The sequence below is a fragment of the Nerophis lumbriciformis genome, linkage group LG15, assembly GCF_033978685.3.
Source record: "Nerophis lumbriciformis linkage group LG15, RoL_Nlum_v2.1, whole genome shotgun sequence".
In the NCBI taxonomy this organism is placed as follows: domain Eukaryota; kingdom Metazoa; phylum Chordata; class Actinopteri; order Syngnathiformes; family Syngnathidae; genus Nerophis; species Nerophis lumbriciformis.
In genome coordinates, this window is record NC_084562.2 from 18,480,001 (window position 1) to 18,504,312 (window position 24,312).

The 24,312-nt window shown below is 37.9% G+C and overlaps 1 protein-coding gene across 1 annotated transcript in view; it reads right to left on the minus strand.

Annotated features, from left to right (window-relative positions):
- cdh15 (cadherin 15, type 1, M-cadherin (myotubule)) overlaps positions 1-24,312 on the minus strand; it is a 53,852-nt gene that overhangs the window by 21,583 nt on the left and 7,957 nt on the right. The window contains exons 2-4 of the mRNA XM_061975354.1: positions 9,780-9,929; positions 7,160-7,315; positions 3,419-3,563 (exon numbers count right to left, since the gene is read on the minus strand). Of these exons, the coding sequence (XP_061831338.1) occupies positions 3,419-3,563; positions 7,160-7,315; positions 9,780-9,929 (451 nt within the window). The remainder of the gene's footprint in view (positions 1-3,418; positions 3,564-7,159; positions 7,316-9,779; positions 9,930-24,312) is intronic.

Genomic DNA, 24,312 nt, shown 5'->3' on the forward strand with positions numbered 1-24,312 from the left:
ATTGATTGGAACTTTTATTAGTAGATTGCACAGTACAGTGCATATTCCGTACAATTGATCACTAAATGGTAACACCCGAATACGTTTTTCAACTTGTTTAAGTCAGGTCATGTGACCACCTGGCTCTGTTTGATTGGTCCAACGTCACCAGTGACTGCATCTGATTGGTGGAACGAAGTGAAACGTCACCAGTAAGGCAGGCACTTTGAAGGTCTGTCTGACAGACCAAAACAAACAAAGCGTGCATTAACAGATCGATAAAAATTAGTAGCGAGTAGCGAGCTGAATGTAGATAAAAGTAGCGGAGTAAAAGTAGCGTTCCTTCTCTATAAATATACTTAAGTAAAAGTAAAAGTATGTTGTATTAAAACTACTCTTAGAAGTACAATTTATCCCAAAAGTTACTCAAGTAGATGTAACGGAGTAAATATAGCGCGTTACTACCCACCTCTGCTTGTAAAGAACATAATGTCATGGCTGTCTTGAGTTTCCAACCATTTTTTTGTGATAGAGTGATTAGAGCACATACTTGTTTGTCACAAAAAACATTCATGAAGTTTGGTTCTTTAATGAATTTATTACGGGTCTACTGAAAATGTGACCAAATCTGCTGGGTCAGTGTGTCAACAATAGCAGCGTAAGCTAGCATTAGCTGTCTGCGTTGGCACTTATATAAACAATATCACTCATATTTGGTTAACTTTCAGGTCACGACATGTGAATGGAGTATTGTTAACAGTTTGTGGATATTTTTAGAGAGGGTACAATGAGCGCAACGGAGGACCCTCGATCTGTTCACTCAATTGTTAGCTATTTATTTACGATTTCCAATGCATAAAAAAAGGGTGTTCTTGTCTTACATAAGGATTGTGAATGATAAATAGCACATCGCTTTCAAATGTTACCATATTTCCAGTATGACTGATCTAATAACATGGTCAGAGTCCAGCGACGTAGAATCTACGGAAATTACCAAAGAAATTCGGAGCGGAATATTGAAAGCGGCCGACTGAATTTGTGGCATTTTGTGATGTTTAGACGGTATTTTCACATACTTTGTGGATTCTAAATACGATTGGATATGGTTTAATGGATACAATGAAACACAATTAAGCATACAGTATAAAGTCAACTTGTTTTTTTCCACTCTACTGGTATTTTAAAGCCTTGTCCAACCAGTTACTGACGCATACTATTCCATCCATCCATCCATTTCCTACCGCTTGTCCCATTTGGGGTCGCTGGAGCCTATCTCAGCTACAATCGGGCGGAAGGCGGGGTACACCCTGGACAAGTCGCCACCTCATCACAGCATATACTATTCATGTTTAGCTAATTCTATTGCAAATGAATATCGGCCTCAAATATCGGTTATATATATATCGGACTGCCAATATATAAATGCTTTAAAATGTAACATCGGAAATTATCGGTATCGGTTTCAAAAAGTAAAATGTATGACTTTTTAAAACGCCCCTGTACGGAGTGGTACATAGACGTAGGGAGAAGTACAGAGCAGTTGCGTCTCCCAGTCATACTTACCTGATTTTCCCGGGAGACTCTCGAATTTCAGTGCTCCTCCCGAAAATCTCTCGGGGTAACCATTCTCCCGAATTTCTCCCGATTTCCACCGAGACAACAATATTGGGGGCGTGCCTTAAAGGCACTGCCTTTGCGTACCAGCCCAATCACATAATATCTACGGCTTTTCCCACACATAAGTGAATGCAAGCATACTTGATCAACAGCCATACAAGTCACACTGAGGGTGGCCGTATAAACAACTTTAACACTGTTACAAATATGCGCCACACTGTGAACCCACACCAAACAAGAATGACAAACCCATTTCGGGAGAACATCCGCACCGTAACACAACATAAACACAACAGAACAAATACCCAGAACCCCTTGCAGCACTAACTGATTTAATAAAAATTAAAAATTAAAAAATTTAAAAAAACGATACCGATAATTTCCGATATTACCGTATTTTTAATATCTACGGCTTTTCCCACACACAAGTGAATGCAAGCACACTTGATCAACAGCCATACAGGTCACACTGAGGGTGACCGTATAAACAACTTTAACACTGTTACAAATATGCGCCACACTGTGAACCCACACCAAACAAGAATGACAAACCCATTTCGGGAGAACATCCGCACCGTAACACAACATAAACACAACAGAACAAATACCCAGAACCCCTTGCAGCACTAACTGATTTAATAAAAATTAAAAATTAAAACATTTTAAAAAACGATACCGATAATTTCCGATATTACCGTATTTTTAATATCTACGGCTTTTCCCACACACAAGTGAATACAAGCACACTTGATCAACAGCCATACAGGTCACACTGAGGGTGACCGTATAAACAACTTTAACACTGTTACAAATATGCGCCACACTGTGAACCCACACCAAACAAGAATGACAAACCCATTTCGGGAGAACATCCGCACCGTAACACAACATAAACACAACAGAACAAATACCCAGAACCCCTTGCAGCACTAATTGATTTAATAAAAATAAAAAATTAAAAAAACAAGAATGACAAACCCAAACAAGAATGACAAACCCATTTCGGGAGAACATCCGCACCGTAACACAACATAAACACAACAGAACAAATACCCAGAACCCCTTGCAGCACTAACTGATTTAATAAAAATAAAAATAAAAAAAATTTAAAAAAAAAACTACTTAACTCTTCCGGGACGCTACAATATACACCCCCCGCTACCAAACCCCGCACCCCCCAACCAAGCCCACCCCAACCTCCTCATGTCCCAAATTCTAAGCTGCTGTTTTAAGGCATGTTAAAAAAACAATGCACTTTGTGACTTCAATAATAAATATGGCAGTGCCATGTTGGCATTTTTTTCTATAAATTGAGTTGATTTATTTTGGAAAACCTTGTTACATTGTTTAATGCATCCAGCGGGGCATCACAACAAAATTAGGCATAATAATGTGTTAATTCCATGACTGTATATGTCAGTTGATATCGGAATTGGTAATTAAGAGTTGGACAATATCGGAATATTGGATATTGGCAAAAAAGCCATTATCGGACATCTCTAGTTATCGGTCTACTTGATTACTACTAACCGGTATTGGCCATTAACATAAAAAGAAGATTAACAGTTGATCTCTATTATACAGAACTCATAATAATTTTTGACTATTCTACTCTTGAGTTCTGTAGAAAAGTTATGTTTTATCGGACTTGGAGTACTGGTGGCGCACTACCCAACGTGCCCATAGTGCGACGCATCTGACGTTAAAGGTTGTTTGAGGAACACGCTTCATGGTGACTTTGATCTTTGGAATAAATGTGTCAAGCCTGAGTTCTTATCACATGTAACCGAGCTTCGAGTAATCATTCCTTCCGAGGATTTACCTGGGACCGAAAACTCAGGAACAGAACCAGTAAACTGTTTCTGTGTGAAGCCAGGTCTGTTGTCATTCTGGTCCAGCACCACAATTTCTATGGTGGTGGGGTTCTCCAGTCGCTCTCCACTGGGCGACAGTGCAAAGGCTTTTAGCTACACACACACACACACAAAAAAGAAGAAAAAGTGTTACAGTGGAATCCGTTAAAGACATCCCTCAGACTTACACTAGACTGCACATTTTTGGAGAGTTTTGCCTATCTTTCACAATCATTATGAGACACAAGAACACACACGATTTTAAAGATGATAAAAAACGCTGAAAGATGCGGGTATGTTATGTTATGTTATGTTATTTTCATTTATTATGGGGGTCAAAGCCCTCTAAAACAATGTTTTATATACACACTGCAAGTCTATAAATAATGTAGTAACAGACATGTTCATAGCATTATGTAATATGTTCAATATTTACTTTCATTATAGATTTGTGAAAATTATCAATCGATTTAGAACCATTGTGGAAAAGAATTGCGATTTGGATGTGAATAATAATTTTGTGCACCACCAGGAACATAAATGAATGTTTATGATGACTTTTAGAGTGTAAAACACTCAAAATGTTGGTGGTGTTTCTTTCTGTAATTATAATCACTCATCAGTATTATTAAAAAAATATTGTATTTTTTTTTCTATTTTGACAAAGAGATCTGTCTATAATTAGGTCTGAGTGTTATAAAACGAGTAAAATATCAACGCTGTTATTTTCATATTTTTGTTAAAATCCTGTGCTTTTTGAGGTTAATGTTACTAGGAACTAGTGTTGTCCCGATACCAATATTTTGGTACCGGTACCAAAATTATTTCGATATTTTTCAGTACTTTTCGATACTTTTCTAAATAAAGGGGACCACAAAAAAATTGCATTATTGGCTTTATTCTACCAAAAATCGTAGGGTACATTAAACATATGTTTCTAATACCAAGTTTGTCCTTAAATAAAATAGTGAACATACAAGACAACTTGTCTTTTAGTAAGTAAACAAAGGCTCCTACTTTAGCTGCTGACATATGCAGTAACATATTGTGTCATTTTCCATTCTATTATTTTGTCAAAATTATTAAGGACAAGTGGTAGAAAATTAATTATTAATCTACTTGTTCATTTACTGTTAATATCTGCTTACTTTCTCTTTTAACATATTTTATCTACACTTCTATTAAAATGCAATAATCACTTATTCTTCTGTTGTTTGGATGCTTTACATTAGTTTTGAATGATACCACAATTTTGGGTATCAATCCGATACCAAGAAGTTACAGGATCATACATTGGTCATATTCAAAGTCCTCATGTGTCCAGGGATATATTTCCTGAGTTTATAAACATAATATAAATTAAAAAAAAAGGAAAGAAGATGTTGTAATGCCAAAAAATATTGACGTAATTATAGTAGTATCGACTAGATACGCTCCTGTACTTGGTATCATTACAGTGGATGTCAGGTGTAGATCCACCAATGGCGTTTGTTTATATTTTGACGCTGGTGAGCTACGGTGTGTAGTGAAGCATGTTTAGCTATTCCTCGTCCTGCAGGGATGATACTTGTAAGAAACTGACTTTATTTGTCGCCATGGAGGCGAGGATTAGTGATTTAGAAGTAGCTAAAACATTAGCCGCTAGCTAGCTAGCCAGCCATGTCTTAAAGCACCTCTTCCTGAGGGCGTTTCAGTGTTATAACTTCACCTTTATCGTTAGTTTTTAAGCCAAAATGCGTCCGTTCTCCCTTTTCTGTCAACACACATTGTCTGCTTGTAAGTACTCCATAAATGTGCGCTACCGGTACTTTTCAGAGGCGGTATAGTACCAAATATGATTCATTAATATCAAGATTCAAGATGCTTTATTATTGTCCATTCTTTAACATGTACAAGACACATAAGAACTGAAATAACATTTTCGGCACAGTCCCACTAAGAACAGACATACGTTACAAGGGGGACAAGACGGGACCGCCAACGGATCCGCCACTTACGGCGCTCCTCGGTACTATACTGATACCGGTATACCATACAACCCTACTAGGAACACTTAAAAGGGAACATTATCACCAGACCTATGTATGCTTCAATATATACCTTGATGCTGCAGGAAAAAAGACCATATATTTTTTTAACCGATTTCCGAACTCTAAATGGGTGAATTTTGGCGAATTAAACGCCTTTCTATTATTCGCTCTCGGAGCGATGACGTCACAATGTGACGCCATTTTCTTAAACACATTACAAACACCGAGTCAAATCAGCTCTGTTATTTTCCGTTTTTTCGACTGTTTTCCGTACCTTGGAGACATCATGCCTCGTCGGTGTGTTGTCGGAGGGTGTAACAACACGAACAGGGACGAATTCAAGTTGCACCAGTGGCCCAAAGATGCGAAAGTGGCAAGAAATTGGACGTTTGTTCCGCACACTTTACCGACGAAAGCTATGCTACGACAGAGATGGCAAGAATGTGTGGATATCCTGCGACACTCAAAGCAGATGCATTTCCAACTGGACTGGACAGATCAGCTTTCAGGAAAAGAGAGCGGATGAGGGTATGTCTACAGAATATATTAATTGATGAAAATTGGGCTGTCTGCACTCTCAAAGTGCATGTTGTTGCCAAATGTATTTCATATGCTGTAAACCTAGTTCATAGTTATTAGTTTCCTTTAATGCCAAACAAACACATACCAATCGTTGGTTAGAAGGCGATCGCCGAATTCGTCCTCGCTTTCTCCCGTGTCGCTGGCTGTCGTGTCGTTTTCGTCGGTTTCGCTTGCATACGTTTCAAACTGATATGGCTCAATAGCTTCAGTTTCTTCTTCAATTTCGTTTTCGCTACCTGCCTCCACACTACAACCATCCGTTTCAATACATTCGTAATCTGTTGAATCGCTTAAGCCGCTGAAATCCGAGTCTGAATCCGAGCTAATGTCGCTATAGCTTGCTGTTCTATCCGCCATGTTTGTTTGTATTGGCATCACTGTGTGACGTCACAGGAAAATGGACGGGTGTATATAACGATGGTTAAAATCAGGCACTTTGAAGCTTTTTTTAGGGATATTGCGTAATGGGTAAAATTTTGAAAAAAACTTCGATAAAATAAAATAAGCCACTGGGAACTGATTTTTAATGGTTTTAACCCTTCTGAAATTGTGATAATGTTCCCCTTTAAAACTTTAGTAAAAAATTCATAAAATCATTAGTTGATTCTATATTATTAAAAAAATAATACGCCTCGAAACATTGCAACTTTCTGAAAAAGCTGCTGCAAATTCAGGCTTTTTAAGGCACAACCGTCACAAAAAAAACTCTGACTAATTTTGGGGAAGCAATTCAACTGTGTTTCTGTTCCACATGATGATAAATCTACCACCTATTATGGAGTTATAAATCAAGAAGGAGCTAATTGTAGTACATAAACTGCATAGGGCGAGAGGAAATGTATGACGGAGGCTTGGTCCAACACCACGGCTTACATCACCTCATGTGCTCCAAAAACATTTGAGAAGTGGCTCTCAGGATGCCCGTAAAGCCCTTAAGAAGTTGACCCCAGGCGGTCATGCCTGAGGCACACATGCTTTGAAGTAACGTAACACGAAGTGGTGCTTTGACCACGTTCGTGCAAGCCAGCACGCGTGTGTGAAGTGACTGTGAAAGTGTGCGGGGGATTCTGCGGGTCACGGACGTAAGTACTTCCTCACCGTGAAGCTGCTGTACTTCTCTCGGTCCAGAGGACGCTTGCTTCGGATCATTCCTGTTTTGTCATCGATCTCAAAGAAATTCTTGGGGGCCTGGTCCACGCCCGGACCCTCTAGTTTGTAGATGACTTCTCCTGTGAAGATTTTGTCGGACTTGATCTGGTTAGAGAGAGGAGTGGAGATTGTGTAAATGTGTGTGTGTGAATGTGTGTGTTAGGGTGTAACAACACCTGTTGACGTTTTAATCTGGAAAGGCCTTTGACGTGAGATGTAATAATCTGAACTAAAAATTAGGGATGTCCGATAATGGCTTTTTGCCGATATCCGATATTGTCCAACTCTTTAATTACCGATACCGATATCAACCGATATATACAGTCGTGGAATTAACACACTATTATGCCTAATTTGGACAACCAGGTATGGTGAAGATAAGGTACTTTTAAAAAAAATTAATAAAATAAAATAAGATAAATAAATTAAAAAAATGTTCTTGAATAAAAAAGAAAGTAAAACAACACAGTTACATTGAAACTAGTAATGAATGAAAATGAGTCAAATGAACTGTTAAAGGTTAGTACTATTAGTGGACCAGCAGCACGCACAATCATGTGTGCTTACGGACTGTATCCCTTGCAGACTGTATTGATATATATTGATATATAATGTAGGAACCAGAATATTAATAACAGAAAGACACAACCCTTTTGTGTGAATGAGTGTGAATGAGTGTAAATGGGGGAGGAAGTTTTTTTGAGTTGGTGCACTAATTGTAAGTGTATCTTGTGTTTTTTATGTTGATTTAATAAAAAAAATAAAAAAACAAACAAAAAAAAACCATACAGATAATTAAAAAAACGATACCGATAATAAAAAAACCCCAATACCGATAATTTCCGATATTACATTTTAACGCATTTATTGGCCAATAATCGGACATCTCTACTAAAAATAGAAAGTGTGGTGTTTTTCCTCTATCTTCTTGTTATGTGACATTCATCCTCTGCTGTTGCCATCTCTAATATAAAGTAGTGTAAAGTTCCAACGTATATCTCGCTATGGAAGCGCTAAAATATACCGGTGTAGAGAGTTTACATTATTCACCCAAGGAACTTTAGTTATTAGAGAGTTCCAGTCGGACATTTTTTTCACGGGACACATTTCCGGCGTTGTTGTTGCACTAGTGAGCCGCGAATGAAGAGATGCTGCTCCGTTATTGATTGAAGTAAAGTCTGAATGTCATTAAAACAGTTAGCTCCATCTTTTGACATGTCTTCCACTCCCGTCCTTGCACTCTACACCGCTGCAACAAAGATGACGGGGAGAAGACGCCGTCGAAGGTGAACCACGTAAATAAGACCGCCCACAAAACGGCGCATCCTGAAGCGACTGTCAGAAAGCGGCTTGAAGATGATCTGTAAAACATCATCTATGCAACATTTTGACCAAAGAACCACCATTACATGTTATGTAGACCACAAGGAAGTGTTTTACATTTAGAAAAAAATCATCTCTTTAATGCGCCTTTTGTATGAAAATGGACCTGACTAGACCCGCTCATCGGCAGTGTGCCTAATAATCCGGTGCGCCCAATAGTCTGGAAAATACAGTAGATAGAAAATGAACAAAAAACATACGAAAATAATTGTGGAGGGGGGCGTGGCCTGCGGGCCTGCAGCGAAGCGGGGTGTGCCAGGACCGGCCTCGAAATCAGCGACAGGTGCGTAGATGGCCCACCTAGGCCTTGTTATCTAATCACCTGTCGCTTTGTTATAAGCAGCAGCCAGGAGGAGAGACGGGGTTGGAGCTGGAGCCAGAGCGTGAGCGAAAGAGAAAAAAGGCAATTGCTGGAAAGCAACTGAGAGACAATATTGTAACCCTGAAATGGGCTCTCATGTCGGTGCTTGGTGGTCAGAAGAACCCTCAGGAGGGCAACCTCCACAATAATGTTTTAGGAACTCACGTCAATGGATCCGGCCCGCCGGCGTCCACAAAAAAATGGTTTATTCCATTGTGATATCGAGAGTTCGAAAAGTTATTAGCGGATTTTAAGCAAACTTTCGGGTAACGTCCAAAATGACATAAGGAACCAATGATTACATTTTGGGGCTGATCTACTAGGTTACCTTAATTTACAAGCTTCAACTTCTAAGTGTGTGTGTTCGCCTACACCCACAGAGACAAATACAGCGGATGACAGACAAGAGGGTGCACTCTGTTTCTTTCATTTCACTTAAAGATATGGCAAAAAGTTATTGGCTGATTTTGATGAAACTTTCGGAAAATGTCAGAAATGGGACAAGGAAAAAAAGTTATTACATTTTAGGGATGACCGTCTGAATTCAGGACTTTTTTTTTTTTTTACTATCGATATGTAAGGCCTAGCGGAGATACGCGGACTGCGTTTCTAGTTCATTATTATGTATTTTTGTTATCCAGACCAGCAGCAAACAAGATGCTAACTATTATAGTGACAAATATGTACCAATAAGTGCAATGGGTAGGCCTACTAAAGTGAGCAACACAATATATACAATAACAATATGCATTGCAACAATATACAAACTTAAATTCATTATCGTATCTGATGAAATAATTGTTTCTAGCCAATATATTGTAGTACCTGGACAAGGTTTTCAGGCACTTGCTTGCTATTCTCCAGAACCCTGATTGGAGGGATGATCCAGTCTCTCTTCACTCTGACCAACCCTGTGCCTTGGTTCTTCCATGGGTGGATCTCTTGAATATGTTCCGGCTCTTCAACAGTCCTTGCCTACATGAAACAAACAAAAAAAAACAATACATAGTCTTAATGATCCATCCATTTTCTTTACTGCTTGTCCATAATTAGGGTCACACTTTTTAGATGCCGACTGAAGTCTGTCGGTTCCACCGGATACTGATTCACATAAAAGCAAACAGTGCTTATTTTCAATACCTTTGCTGAACGTGAAGTCAAAGCTGGGCACCGGCTCAAGCACTTGGCATGGAAACAAGCAGTCAAGCACACTGCAAAAACTGAAATCTAAGTAAGATTAAATATCTCAAATAAGGGTGATATTTGCTTATTTTCTGCCTGATAAAATAATTCTTCTCACTAAGCAGATTTTATGTTAGTGTTTTACTTGTTTTAAGGGTTTAGTCCTAAATGATCTCAGTAAGATATTACAGCTTGTAGCTGAAATTTGATGACCTATATTGAGTAAAACATGCTTGAAACTAGAATATCAACTGATGCAAAGCTGTGTCATCAACACTCACAAGTATAAAACGATTTTTTTAAAGTAATAATTTCTTACTTCAAGCATGAAAAAAATAATAATGATGCCGAGCGCATATCATTATGTCAAGATAATGGCACTAGCATTTGCTTAATTTAAGAATATTTTTCAACATATTGAGCAAAAAGGTCTGGTTTTTTTTCTACGAAGAAAAGTGCACTTGTTATTAGTGAGAATATACTTATTTTAAGGTATTTTTGGGTTCATTGAGGTTTGCTAATTTCACTTGTTTTGGAAAAACAAAAACATTTCTTGTTCTATTGGCAGATAATTTTGCTTAGTTCAAATAAAATACCCCAAATTTTTTTATTTTTTTTCTTCTTGTTTTTGAACACTGACTTTTTGCAGTGCACTCAGAGCGGACATAGCCAGACAACACTTAATTTTCCATGCAAAAAAACAACAACAAGAATAAGGGGCTCAAAAGTAATATTCCACTTTTAAAAATGTACCAGCTCAATGCTAATTTACATTGGCTATGCCATAGACATGCTACAGATTAGCACTAGCGATTTTACATAGGGATTTCAATACCTCCAAATTTGGTAATTGTTAGAATAATTATGTATATATTATCACACAACTCTTATGCTTAAGGGCCGTTGCTATAGTTATTATCAATTGTGCTGAAATTGTATTTTTCTTTGTCTGTGCAAAGCTGGCAATCCAAAAGATTGCAAGCCAGTCTCGTATCAGTGTTTGTTTCCAGAATCGGCCTGCTGACTGCCAAGGCCGAACATCGAGTGCCGTGACGCAGACAGAGCAGAAACAGGCCGATATCACGAGTATCAACACATTTGCATTTTTGTATAATCATACATATATTGTGTCTAACTGGAGCTGTCGAGATTACCCGCTTCCCTCAGCGACAGCTTCAGTGATGTAACCAGGGACCTTCCAAAAAAATAGAGGAAGCACGTGGGCTGGACTTTTAGAACGTAGTTTGGATCTGTAACTAGAGTACAGCCTAAAAAACGTGTCTCCTCAATTGAGCCAAATTTAACTCTGTCTCTGCATGATTCCTTGCTTCTCGTCTGTTTATTAGATGTCATCAGTGTTTGAACCTGACAGTAATGAAAACAACAACCATGATGTACGTTACAATCAAACGTGTGTCATAATTAAAAATCAGAGGTCTGATTCCTGGGGTGACGATTCGATTCAGAATCGATTTCTCGGTATACATTCATATTGATATACTATTCACTATTAGAAGCGGCCCTCTGAGAGCAACCATAACTGCGATCAACGATTTGATTTGTCTGAGTGGCTGGAAAAGGGCAGGTAAAAAAAATTAAATACAAAAAAAAGTTGATTTTTTAATTTTGTTTTAAACGATTGAAATCGTTACAAATAAGTATTGCAATTAATTCAAAGATCGATTTTTTTTTGTGTGGCACCTCTCAATTTCACCCACAACCTGCTCAGTGGCCTTGTGGTTATAAGTGTCCGCCTTGAGATTGGTGGGTCGTGAGTTCAAACCCCGGCCGAGTCATACCAAAGACTATGATGGAAATATGATCATATCACACCAACTCTCAAATCCCTTCACTGGCTTCCTGTTTAACTCAGGATTGAATGCAAAGTCTGCCTACTAACCCACCAGTGCCTTCATGGAAATGCCCCCCTCTATCTCAAAGAACTACTCACTCCCAAATCCTCCACACAACACGTCCGCTCCGGACAGGCTAACCTCCTCCAACCTCCGAGGACAAAGCTACGAACAATGGGAGACCGGGCTTTCTGCTCCGCCGCTCCCAGTCTGTAGAACGCTCTCCCTGACCACCTGAGGGCACTACAGACTGTGGATGCTTTTAAAAAAGGCTTAAAAACCCTTCTTTTTAAAAAGCCTTTTTTTTTTTTTAAATATATGCATACTAGTTTTAGCTATTTGGCTGTTCTAGTTTTTAATTTTATTTATTTTTTATAATCTTTTTATTTTTTATTTTTAATACACTGTAGCACTTTGAGGTTGTTTACTCAATGTAAAGTTTTTTTTTTTTTTTTTTTTTTTACAAATAAAATCTATTATTATTATTATTATTACTATAAAAATGGGACCCATTACATCCCTGCTTGGCACTAAAGGGTTGGAATTGGGGGTTAAATCAACAAAATGATTCCCGAGCGCGGCCACCGCTGCTGCTCACCGCTCCCCTCACCTCCCAGGGGGGTGGAACAAGGGGATGGGTCAAATGTAGAGGGTCATTTCACCACACCTAGTGTGTGTGTGACTATCAGTGGTACTTTATCTTTAACTTTAATCCACATCCTTGCCAGCTTCCTTTCAAATGGTTGTCAAATTAACTTCAGGATGACAGTCAAAGCACGAGCCTTTCGTTTACCGCATTGCTGTCAGGGCCACGTTCACACAAAAACACTCCTTGACACACACACACACACACACACAGCAACACACAGCAACAGCTGTTCACTATGGATTTAGATCCTGTTCTTTCCCAGCCACATTCCCGCCTCACACGCACAAATTCCCCCTTTATGCTCAACTCTGCACCTGACTGGGAGTTTGGGGTCACCTTACCAATCCGCTGTGCGATAGGAATTCATCCGACACACTCGCATGGACACTTTCTCACGCACACACACACACACATGTAGACGCTAGTGAACGTATACAAAACACACGCCCACTCATGATCATCTATTCACATTTCCGCACGTTGTCTCTGTGGGAACCCACAGGATCCAGCACTGCTTGCCATATGTTTAACAGCTCAGACTGCCTTCTTCGTGCCAATTTATTTACACAAGATATGCTGCCTTTATGATGTCTTTAACGCAGCCATACAGTATAGACAAACAACTAACTCTGTGTTTAAACTCAGCAGGAACATGCCAAAGCAACAACTAAAACTACTAATGGTTAAATTTGCACTCTGAGCAGAATTAAAATTTGGAAACCCACCTTTTCATTGTTTTATTTATATGTAACAATTGTTATTTAAAAAAAAAATCAATCTTGAATTTATATTAATGAATTTTTGTACTAAAACTAAATCATGGTACCATATTTTACGGACCAGTGGGCGCACCGGATTATGAGGCGCACTGCCGATGATTTGCAACCAAAAAAAGATTTGTAAACCCACCCCCTCAAATTCAAATTATTTTTTAAAATTTTAAAATAAGTTTTTTGTTCACAAATAAAACACATTTTGGAGAGGGGAAAAATAGAAATTTTGTTTTGGTGTTAATTTTTTTTTTTTTTTTTTTTTTTTAGCAACAATTCAACCAAAAAAAAAATGCAACCCAAACAATTATTTACCACTTCAAAAAACGACTTACTACCCCAAAAAAAGATTTGTAACACAAACAAAACAAAACATTTTGCACACACAAAAACGATTTGCTACCAGAATATTGTTTTTATTATTTCAAATTATTTTTTGATTGCAAAGAATTTTTTGGTTCTAAATCTTTTTTTTTTTTGCAGAATTTTTTTGTAATTTTTTAGGTTACAAATCGTTGTCCTGGTTATGACGATTTGGAGCCAGAAAAAATATTTTTTCAACTAAAAAAAGGAAATTATTTTAATCAACATTTTTATTCATATCTTTTTTTTTTTTACATTAAAAAAAATTATTTTGTTTGCAAATCGCTTTTTGAGTTAAGGGTTTGAATATTTTTTGTGTGTTACATCGTGTTTTTGTTGTTCTGCCCCTTTTGTTATTTTTGGGGGGTTATAATGATTGACAACCAAAAATACAATAATTGTAACCCAAAAAATTACTTACTACCCCATTATACAATTTACCACACAAAATATAGATTTGCAACCAAAAAATGTGTATCTTTATTTGCAAATATATATTTTTTTCTATTACAAATCTTTTTTCTGTTTGCAAATCTTCATTTTATTTGGATGCATAAAAAACCCCAACACAAAATCTCTTTCCATTCAATCAGGAATCGAACTCGGTACGACTGCCTTACAAGACCAGCACTACATGTGCTCGCCACTGGGAACAGTAAGAATAATTATGCATTTTGCTATTATATTTTTATCAGTGACAGAGCAGGAAGGGGCTTGGAATACATATACAGTAAAATTTCATATGAATCACCCTACCATTCTAAAATTCACATTTACATGCACTTCTTCACACAAAACGACAAAATGTATTAAAAAATTTGATTTATGAAAGAGATTGAATCTAGTTAACACTGTAAGAAGTGAAGAATATACATTTCAATTTTTTTAAATTTCCAATCCTGCTGATCTAATTTCCTGATTATTCGGGATGTTTCTGGGAGAAGAATGGTAGCGATGGCTGGCATCTGCAGGCCGAGTCAGAGGGCACACTAATTTTAGTCTTCATATACTGCCCAGCAGCGTCTATTTGTAGCCATCGTCATCGACATGCTCGGAGATGTTTACACACACATTCCACACACAAATCCTTAGTAATCGAATACACGAGCCCTAAAAACTCTCAACTTGTTAACTCTGTAAGGGTCTTATATGTGAGCAATGTCTTGACTGCACAATATCATGGGATACAGGACAAAAAATTAAATAAATAAATAAATGTCAGGGCTAGGGTTGTACGGTATACCGGTGTTAGTATAGTACCGCGATACTAATGAATCATATTTGGTACTATACCGCCTCTAAAAAGTACTGGTCTCCAACCCCACCGCCCCCCCATCGTCACGTTGTGTCATTGCTGGTTTATGAGCAAACGAGCATGTTCGGCAGCGCACAATCACAGAGTACTTACAAGCAGACAGAAAAGGGAGAACGAACACATTTTGGTGAAGTTATAACACTGAAACGCACTCAGGAAGAGGTGCTTTAAGACATGGCTAGCTAGCTAGTGGCTAAAGTCCAGCCGCAGTCGGCGGTGTTTTAGCCACTTCTAAATCACTAATCCTCGCGACAAATAAAGTAAGTTTCTTACAAGTATCATCCCTGCAGGACGAGGAATAGCTAAACATGCTTCACTACACACCGTAGCTCACCGGCGTCAAAATGTAAACAAACGCCATGACATCCACTGTAATGATACCAAGTACAGGAGCGTATCTAGTCGATGCTACTCTGATTACATCGATATTTTTTAGCATCACAAAATCTTTTTTCGCTTTTTTGAAATGTATATTATGTTTATAAACTCAGGAAATATGTCCCTGGACACATGAGGACTTAAATTATGACCGATGTATGATCCTGTAACTACTTGGTATCAGATTGATGCCCAAATTTGCGGTATCATCCAAAACTAATGTAAGGCATCCAAACAACAGAAGAATAAGTGATTATTTCATTTGAACAGAGGTTTAGATAGAACATGTTAACAGAGAAAGTAAGCAGCTATTAACAGTATCAATCAATCAATCAATCAATGTTTATTTATATAGCCCTAAATCACAAGTGTCTCAAAGGGCTGCACAAGCCACAACGACATCCTCGGTACAAAGCCCAGTAAATGAACAAGTAGATTAATAATTCATTTTCTACTACTTGTCCTTAATAATTTTGACAACATAATAGAATGGAAAATGACAGAATATGTTACTGCATATGTCAGCAGACTAAATTAGGAGCCTTCGTTTGCTTACTTACTACTAAAAGACATGTTGTCTTGTATGTTCACTATTTTATTTAAGGACAAACTTGCAATAAGAAACACATGTTTGATACCATACCAACTTTATTTATAAAGCCCTTTAAAAACAACCACAGTCGAAGAACAAAGGGCTGTACACCACAAAGAAATACAGGCAAAGGACAGACTAAAAAATAACATTTAAAACAGAAGTAAAATACACATTGATGTACTGTAAGACTTGTTAAAATAAAGCCAATAATGCCATTTTTGTGGTCCCCTTTGTTTAGAAAAGTATCGAAAAGTACTGAAAAGTATCGAAATAATTTTGGTACCGGTACCAGTAGCAAAATATTGGTATCGGGACAACACTAATTCCTAGTAACCTTAACCTCAAAAAGCACAGGATTTTAATAAAAATATGAAAATAACAGTGTTGATATTTTACTCGTTTTATGACACTCAGATCTAATTATTTGTCAAAATAGAAAAAAAAATAAAACATTCTAACAATATTGATGATCATTGTCCACAAGTTGCATTCTCAGTGTGTTTTACACTCTAAAAGTCCATCATACCAAAATGGTATCGGGACAACAGCAGTCAGAGCACTGTTGCTTCTGAAAAACCTCAGTTTTGTTAAAAAAAAAGAGTCTCAGGTTGCTTCAGTATTCCCAGGTATCAAGCAGCGTGTCTTTGACGCCGATTTCCCGCCTCATTCGTATCTGTCTTGTCCGGCCGGTGCGACCTTTACATGACAGACCCTTGGATACTTTCCAGCCGCCACGGTTTTTATAATGTTTTTAGCAGTAACAGCCAAGTGTCCTGTTACCAATTAGACCGATGGCTGCTGCTCTTTGTGACAGGCTGAGTGATGACACCACACACAGATGAACTGTTTTCCAAGCTTTTCCCAGCTACTTTTACAACTTGCCCTTTGACCCCACCAGACCCTGACTGGAGTAGAGACAGCTTGTTTGGGGACACCACGTCTTCACAGCAACAATGATTGAGTGGTCAGAAGGTGTTGACTCAGGAACCTTCAAATACATTAGTGTACAAAGTATATTCTAACACCTGTATATGAACTTTGGATATGATCCAGTCATGATGTAGTACATTAAAGCAGTTTAGGTTAGATTTTAGTCAAAATCCTCCATGTTCAATCATCGTTAGACAAACGATCAATGACTTTTGACCAAATAAGCTAAGTCCAAACACGTTTGAGTTGATGGCGGACATGTTTTTCAACTAAACTTGCAACATTTTTGCAGACCTCTGCATGCCAGTCCCCTTAAAGCATACCTGCCAACCTTGAGACCTCTGATTTCGGGAGGTGGGTGGGGGCGTGGTCGGGAGTAGGGCGGGGCGTGGTTAAGAGGGGAGGAGTATATTGATATACTGTATATATATATATATATATATATATATATATATATATATATATATATATATATATATATATATATCTACATCCTGAAAATATGCAAACAAAACTGTGTTTAGATAATTGATACTTCAAACTTGCATAAATAAATCTTAAGGAATATAACATAACTTGGCTTCTGAGAGCTTCAAAATGTAATGAATAAAATGCTAAAGTTGTTGATAAACAAGCAATTATTTTAATAATTAAATATGGTCATTTTAAATGAATTATTATGATAATTTAAAATTAATTATTTCAAATATGTTTATTTTATTGTATAGTTCTATGGCTGGATGTAATAAGGAGTCAGAAAAAATACAAATAAAAATACAATTAATTTTGATGTTTTTAGCAAAATATAGTAAAAATGTATTTATTTTTTTTAATTTTTTTTAAATTAATAAATATATGTAATTTTAGGTAAGATAAACATAATAATACAATTGATCTCTAGTCTGGATGATTTAGTTCTTGTCACCCTGTTGTCCTCCCGTCGGGAAAAAAGGCTGTCCTCACTCAGGTCCGCATGGAACTGGAGGGGGCGTGGCTTCCAGCTGCGGCTGAAAATCGGGAGATTTTCGGGAGAATATTTGTCCAGGGAGGTTTTCGGGAGAGGCGCTGAATTTCGGGAGTTTCCCGGAAAATTCGGGAGGGTTGGCAAGTATGCCTTAAAGTGCTAACAAATTTTTGCGGCAATCTGGCAAAACCTGCAAAAGTTACAATTAGGGATGTCCTGGTTCATTTGTGTCTTTATTACGAAAGCTTTTTATGAAAACGAATTTATGTAATAGTGCAAATTCCTTATTTGCCAACCCTCCCGGATTTTCCGGGAGACTCCCGAAATTCAGCGCCTCTCCCGAAAACCTCCCGGGACAAATTTTGTTCCGAAAATCTCCCGGAATTCAGGCGGACCGGAGTGACGTGTCGACAGCCTGTTTTCACGTCCGCTTTCCCACAATATAAACAGCGTGCCTGCCCAATTACGTTATAACTGTAGAATGACCGAGGGCAAGTTCTTGGTTTCTTATGTGAGTTTATTGTTAGGCAGTTTCATTAAAGTCCTCCCAGCGCGGTAACAACACACAACAACAGCAGTCACGTTTTCATCTACCGTAAAGCAGTTCGTCTACCGTAAACAGCAATGTTGTGACACTCTTAAACAGGACAATACTGCCATCTACTGTGCATGCATATGTGACAATAACATCTACAGCTTTTAGAGAGTGCAGTGCACAACTGCGCACACAACAAGGAGACGAAGCAGAATGCATCATCAGAGAGGGCGTTCAGCATGGTTAGAAAAATAGTGACAGAGAATAGAACAAGGATGGACAATTCAACCCTTAACTCAACAATGAGTAGATGAGTGTTATGTGTGTGTATATGTGTAAGTAAATGAACACTGAAATTCAAGTATTTCTCTTATTTATATATATATAATAAAATAAATAAATAAATATATAATAAAATAAATAAATATATATATATATATATATATATATATATATATATATATATATATAATAATAAATATATATATATATATATATATATATATATATATATATATATATATATATATATATATATATATATATATACAGGTAAAAGCCAATAAATTAGAATATTTTGAAAAACTTGATTTATTTCAGTAATTGCATTCAAAAGGTGTAACTTGTACATTATATTTATTCATTGCACACAGACTGATGCATTCAAATGTTTATTTCATTTAATTTTGATGATTTGAAGTGGCAACAAATGAAAATCCAAAATTCCGTGTGTCACAAAATTAGAATATTACTTAAGGCTAATACAAAAAAGGGATTTTTAGAAATGTTGGCCAACTGAAAAGTATGAAAATGAAAAATATGAGCATGTACAATACTCAATACTTGGTTGGAGCTCCTTTTGCCTCAATTACTGCGTTAATGCGGCGTGGCATGGAGTCGATGAGTTTCTGGCACTGCTCAGGTGTTATGAGAGCCCAGGTTGCTCTGATAGTGGCCTTCAACTCTTCTGCGTTTTTGGGTCTGGCATTCTGCATCTTCCTTTTCACAATACCCCACAGATTTTCTATGGGGCTAAGGTCAGGGGAGTTGGCGGGCCAATTTAGAACAGAAATACCAGGGTCCGTAAACCAGGCACGGGTAGATTTTGCGCTGTGTGCAGGCGCCAAGTCCTGTTGGAACTTGAAATCTCCATCTCCATAGAGCAGGTCAGCAGCAGGAAGCATGAAGTGCTCTAAAACTTGCTGGTAGACGGCTGCGTTGACCCTGGATCTCAGGAAACAGACACCAGCAGATGACATGGCACCCCAAACCATCACTGATGGTGGAAACTTTACACTAGACTTCAGGCAACGTGGATCCTGTGCCTCTCCTGTCTTCCTCCAGACTCTGGGACCTCGATTTCCAAAGGAAATGCAAAATTTGCTTTCGTCAGAAAACATGACTTTGGACCACTCAGCAGCAGTCCAGCTCTTTTTTTCCTTAGCCCAGGTGAGACGCTTTGCGCGCTGTTTCTTGGTCAACAGTGGCTTGACACAAGGTATGCGGCAGTTGAAACCCATGTCTTTCAAGCGTCTCTTAGTGGTGGATCTTGAAGCACTGACTCCAGCAGCTGTCCACTCCTTCTGAATCTCCCCCACATTTTTGAATGGGTTTTTTTTCACAATCTTGACCAGGGCGCGGTGATCCCTATCGCTTGTACACTTTTTCTGACCACAGTTTTTCCTTCCCTTTGCCTCTCCATTAATGTGTTTGGACACAGAGCTCTGAGAACAGCCAGCCTCTTCAGCAATAACCTTTTGTGTCTTTCCCTCCTTGTGCAATGTGTCGATGGTTGCCTTTTGGACAGCTGTCAAATCTGAAGTCTTCCCCATGTTTGTGTAGGCTTCAGAACTGGACTGAGAGACCATTTAAAGCCCTTTGCAGGTGTTTTGAGTTAATCAGCTGATTAGTTTGTGGCACCAGGTGTCTTCAAAATTTAACCCTTACACAATATTCTAATTTTGTGACACACGGAATTTTTGATTTTCATTTGTTGCCACTTCAAATCATCAAAATTAAATGAAATAAACATTTGAATGCATCAGTCTGTGTGCAATGAATAAATATAATGTACAAGTTACACCTTTTGAATGCAATTACTGAAATAAATCAAGTTTTTCAAAATATTCTAATTTACTGGCTTTTACCTGTATATATGAAATACTTGACTTGGTGAATTCTAGCTGTAAATATACTCCTCCCCTCTTAACCACGCCCCAAACCACGCCCCCTGCCCCAACCACGCCCCCCCCCCCCACCTCCCGGAATCGGAGGTCTCAAGGTTGGCAAGTATGGCAAATTCTAACCATTGGAATTAGAGATGTCCGATAATATCGGCCTGCCGATATCATCAGCCGATAAATGCTTTAAAAATGTAATATCGGAAATTATCGGTATCGGTTTCAAAAAGTAAAATTCATGACTTTTTAAAACGCTGCTGTACGGAGCGGTACACGGACGTAGGGAGAAATACAGAGCAGTTGTGTCTCCCAGTCTGCAGCCCCTCCCCCATCCCCTCTCCCACACACAACACAGGAGTTGACGACTGCAGCATGAGAAGTTTACTGGCGAGGATTGATGACCTCATCAAACCGCCACGAGCGGAGCATAACAACAACAAGAGTGTGTTGTTGCCGGTGCTGTAGCCTGGCTAACAAGCCAGCTCGCTCGGTGACTGACTAACGACATGGTTTGGGATTATTTTAAAGTGTCTCTGACGGATAAAAAACTGGCAATTTGCAATGACTGCAAAAAGTTGGTTATGCGAGACGTCTTCCTTTAATACGAGCAATTTGATCTCCCACCTCTTCAAGAATCATAAGGAGATACACGATGAATACAAGCGGAAGACGGATGAAAATCAAACACCGCACAGGTGTCGCTTAAAGACTCCGCCGAGAAAAAACTAAAATACAACAAAAACCACCCCTGTCTCAACGCGGCATTACAGAAGCTCTGGCTGACATTGTTGGCATTTCTTTCCATAACTTGAGTTGATTTATTTTGGAAAACCTTGTTACATTGTTTAATGCATCAAGCGGGGCGTCACAACAAAATTAGGCATAATAATGTGTTAATTCCACGACTGTATATATCAGTATCGGTTGATATCGGAATCGGTAATTAAGAGTTGGACAATATCGGAATATCAGATACCAGAAAAAAAGCCATTATCGGACATCTCTAATTGGAATTATTTCTATAGTTTGAAAATATCCAACAGGCCAATAGAAATGTTAATTATGTTGTTATATGTCCAGGCAGTCCAGTTAAGTGCCTTTTTTATGTGCTTACGGACTGTATCCCTTGCAGACTGTATTGATATAAATTGATATATAATGTAGGAACCAGAATATTAATAACAGAAAGAAACAACCCTTTTGTGTGAATGAGTGTGAATGAGTGTAAATGTGGGAGGGAGGTTTTTTGGGTTGGTGCACGAATTGTAGGTGTATCTTGTGTTTTTTATGTTGATTTAAAAAACAGAAAAACAAAAAAAAAAACGATACCGATAATAAAAACCCCCGATACCGATCATTTCCGATATTACATTTTAAAGCATTTATCGGCCGATATTATCGGACATCTCTAGTTTTTCCCTCAAAGCCTTCCTTTAGCCCAGTGCTTCTCAATTATTTTCGGTTACACCCCCCACACTCTCCGCCGCAACTATAAATAATATCATTTGTCTATAAAATTGTAATAAGTACACCTCTGCGTAACATTGTTTTCATATTAAGATTAAAGAAAAAAAAAAAAAAGAGCGAAGTATTACGAAGAATAACTTTTTTTTACTTTGTAACAGAAAAAAAAAATACAACAATTATAAAACCTTATTCAAACTATAACATTTTTTTGACTGACTTGAAAATGTAATACAAAAAAATACAAAAATCCAAATAAACTCAATAAATAATAATGAATTCAAATTGATCAGCAATATTAACTCAGGAGCACAAACACACGGAAAAACTTTATCCTACAAAAAACAAATATAAATACAATAAATTATGCTGATTTAAAAACAAATAAAAATGATGAAGTCATGATTAATGGCTACAATGAGCATTTTTTTGTAGTGCACAGATTTTCCAAGATTTTAAAGCATGTTCCCTGGGCTCCCCCTCGCACCGAAGAACTGCTGTGTCCAGAGACTTAACTCCCTGATTTTGTGAACAGTAAAAGAAAAGGTCATAATAAGAAAAATATTGATTTACCGTATTTTTCGGAGTATAAGTCGCTCCGGAGTATAAGTCGCACCGGCCAAAAATGCATAGTAAAGAAGGAAAAAAACATATATAAGTCGCACTGGAGTATAAGTCGCATTTTTGGGGGAAATGTATTTGATAAAAGCCAACACCAAGAATAGACATTTGAAAGGCAATTTAAAATAAATAAAGAATAGTGAACAACAGGCTGAATAATTGCACGTTATATGACGCATTAATAACCAACTGAGAACGTGCCTGGTATGTTAACGTAACATATTATGGTAAGAGTCATTCAAATAACTAAAACATATAGAACATGCTATACGTTTACCAAACAATCTGTCACTCCTAATCGCTAAATCCCATGAAATCTTATACGTCTAGTCTCTTACGTGAATGAGCCAAATAATATTATTTGATATTTTACGGTAATGTGTTAATAATTTCACACATAAGTCGCTCCTGATTATAAGTCGCACCCCCGGCCAAACTATGACAAAAACTGTGACTTATAGTCCAAAAAATACGGTAGTCACTTTGGTGTCGTTAATATACTAGGTATCGATAATATCGACATCTGGATCGATCACTCCTTCTTTACATTGAAGCTTGAGCGGTTAGTTTCTTGTGTCGTCCTGCTCGGAGTGTGTTTGCAGCATTCTTAGCTATTCATTTTCCTCTAGTCCTTCAGTGATAATGGTACGTGGAAGAAACTTAGTTCATGGCGGTGAGGGTTTGTATCTTAGAAGCGGCTTCACACTGTGGATAAACCGCGCGTTAGTTGCAACTCGCTCTCAAGTTTGAGCCGGTGTTCTGGCAAGACATGCATGTCTTACACATAACAAACTTAGTCTAGACTTCTTGACTTTGCCAAAAATAACATCACATTTTAAGCCCTAAATTAAATGAACCGACTTAACGTTAACCAGTACATTTCTAACTCCTAGACAACAAAACAAAGACCTCACATTTAGTACTTTAAGTGAGAAGTGTTGGAGTTAACCAGTCAACCGTGAAAAGTCATTGCAGCTGAGTCTTTGACCTGCACAGGACCAAGGGTCCCACAGGTGGCCCTCAGGTCACTTCTGTCACGGCTCCTCAGACACACAGAAAGCAATTGAAGTAGCACTTAAGTCTTAGTCCCTCTTCTGTTCTTTGCTAAGTCATGACCGCCCGGCATGGACGCACTATTTTGGGCGCTGCCAGCAAGTGTGTGTCTCTCTTGGAGCAGATGGCACCACTTTAGGAATGCTGAGCAAGGTTAAAAAAATAAGATGTAAGTAAGTTAGATACAATTGGGAATACTGTGGGGCGGATTCTGTGTTAAAGACATTTATCCGTCCAAATAAAATGGAATAAAAACCCTGCAGAAAGAAAACAAAATATTGAGTGAAGATCTGGATTGTGAATGAAACACAATTTAAAAAGAACCTTACTTTAAATCACATGTGTCCAAAGCCTGCAGCTAAGTTTTTACCGGCCCACAGTACTATCTAAAAATGCTATTACAGAAAAACAAAGAGGAATAAAAGAGAATACAGGCGAAAAAGTTGCAATGTTGACTTCAATAACACAAAGCTGCCATGCAGGCTTTTTTTTCCTTTAAAACTGTC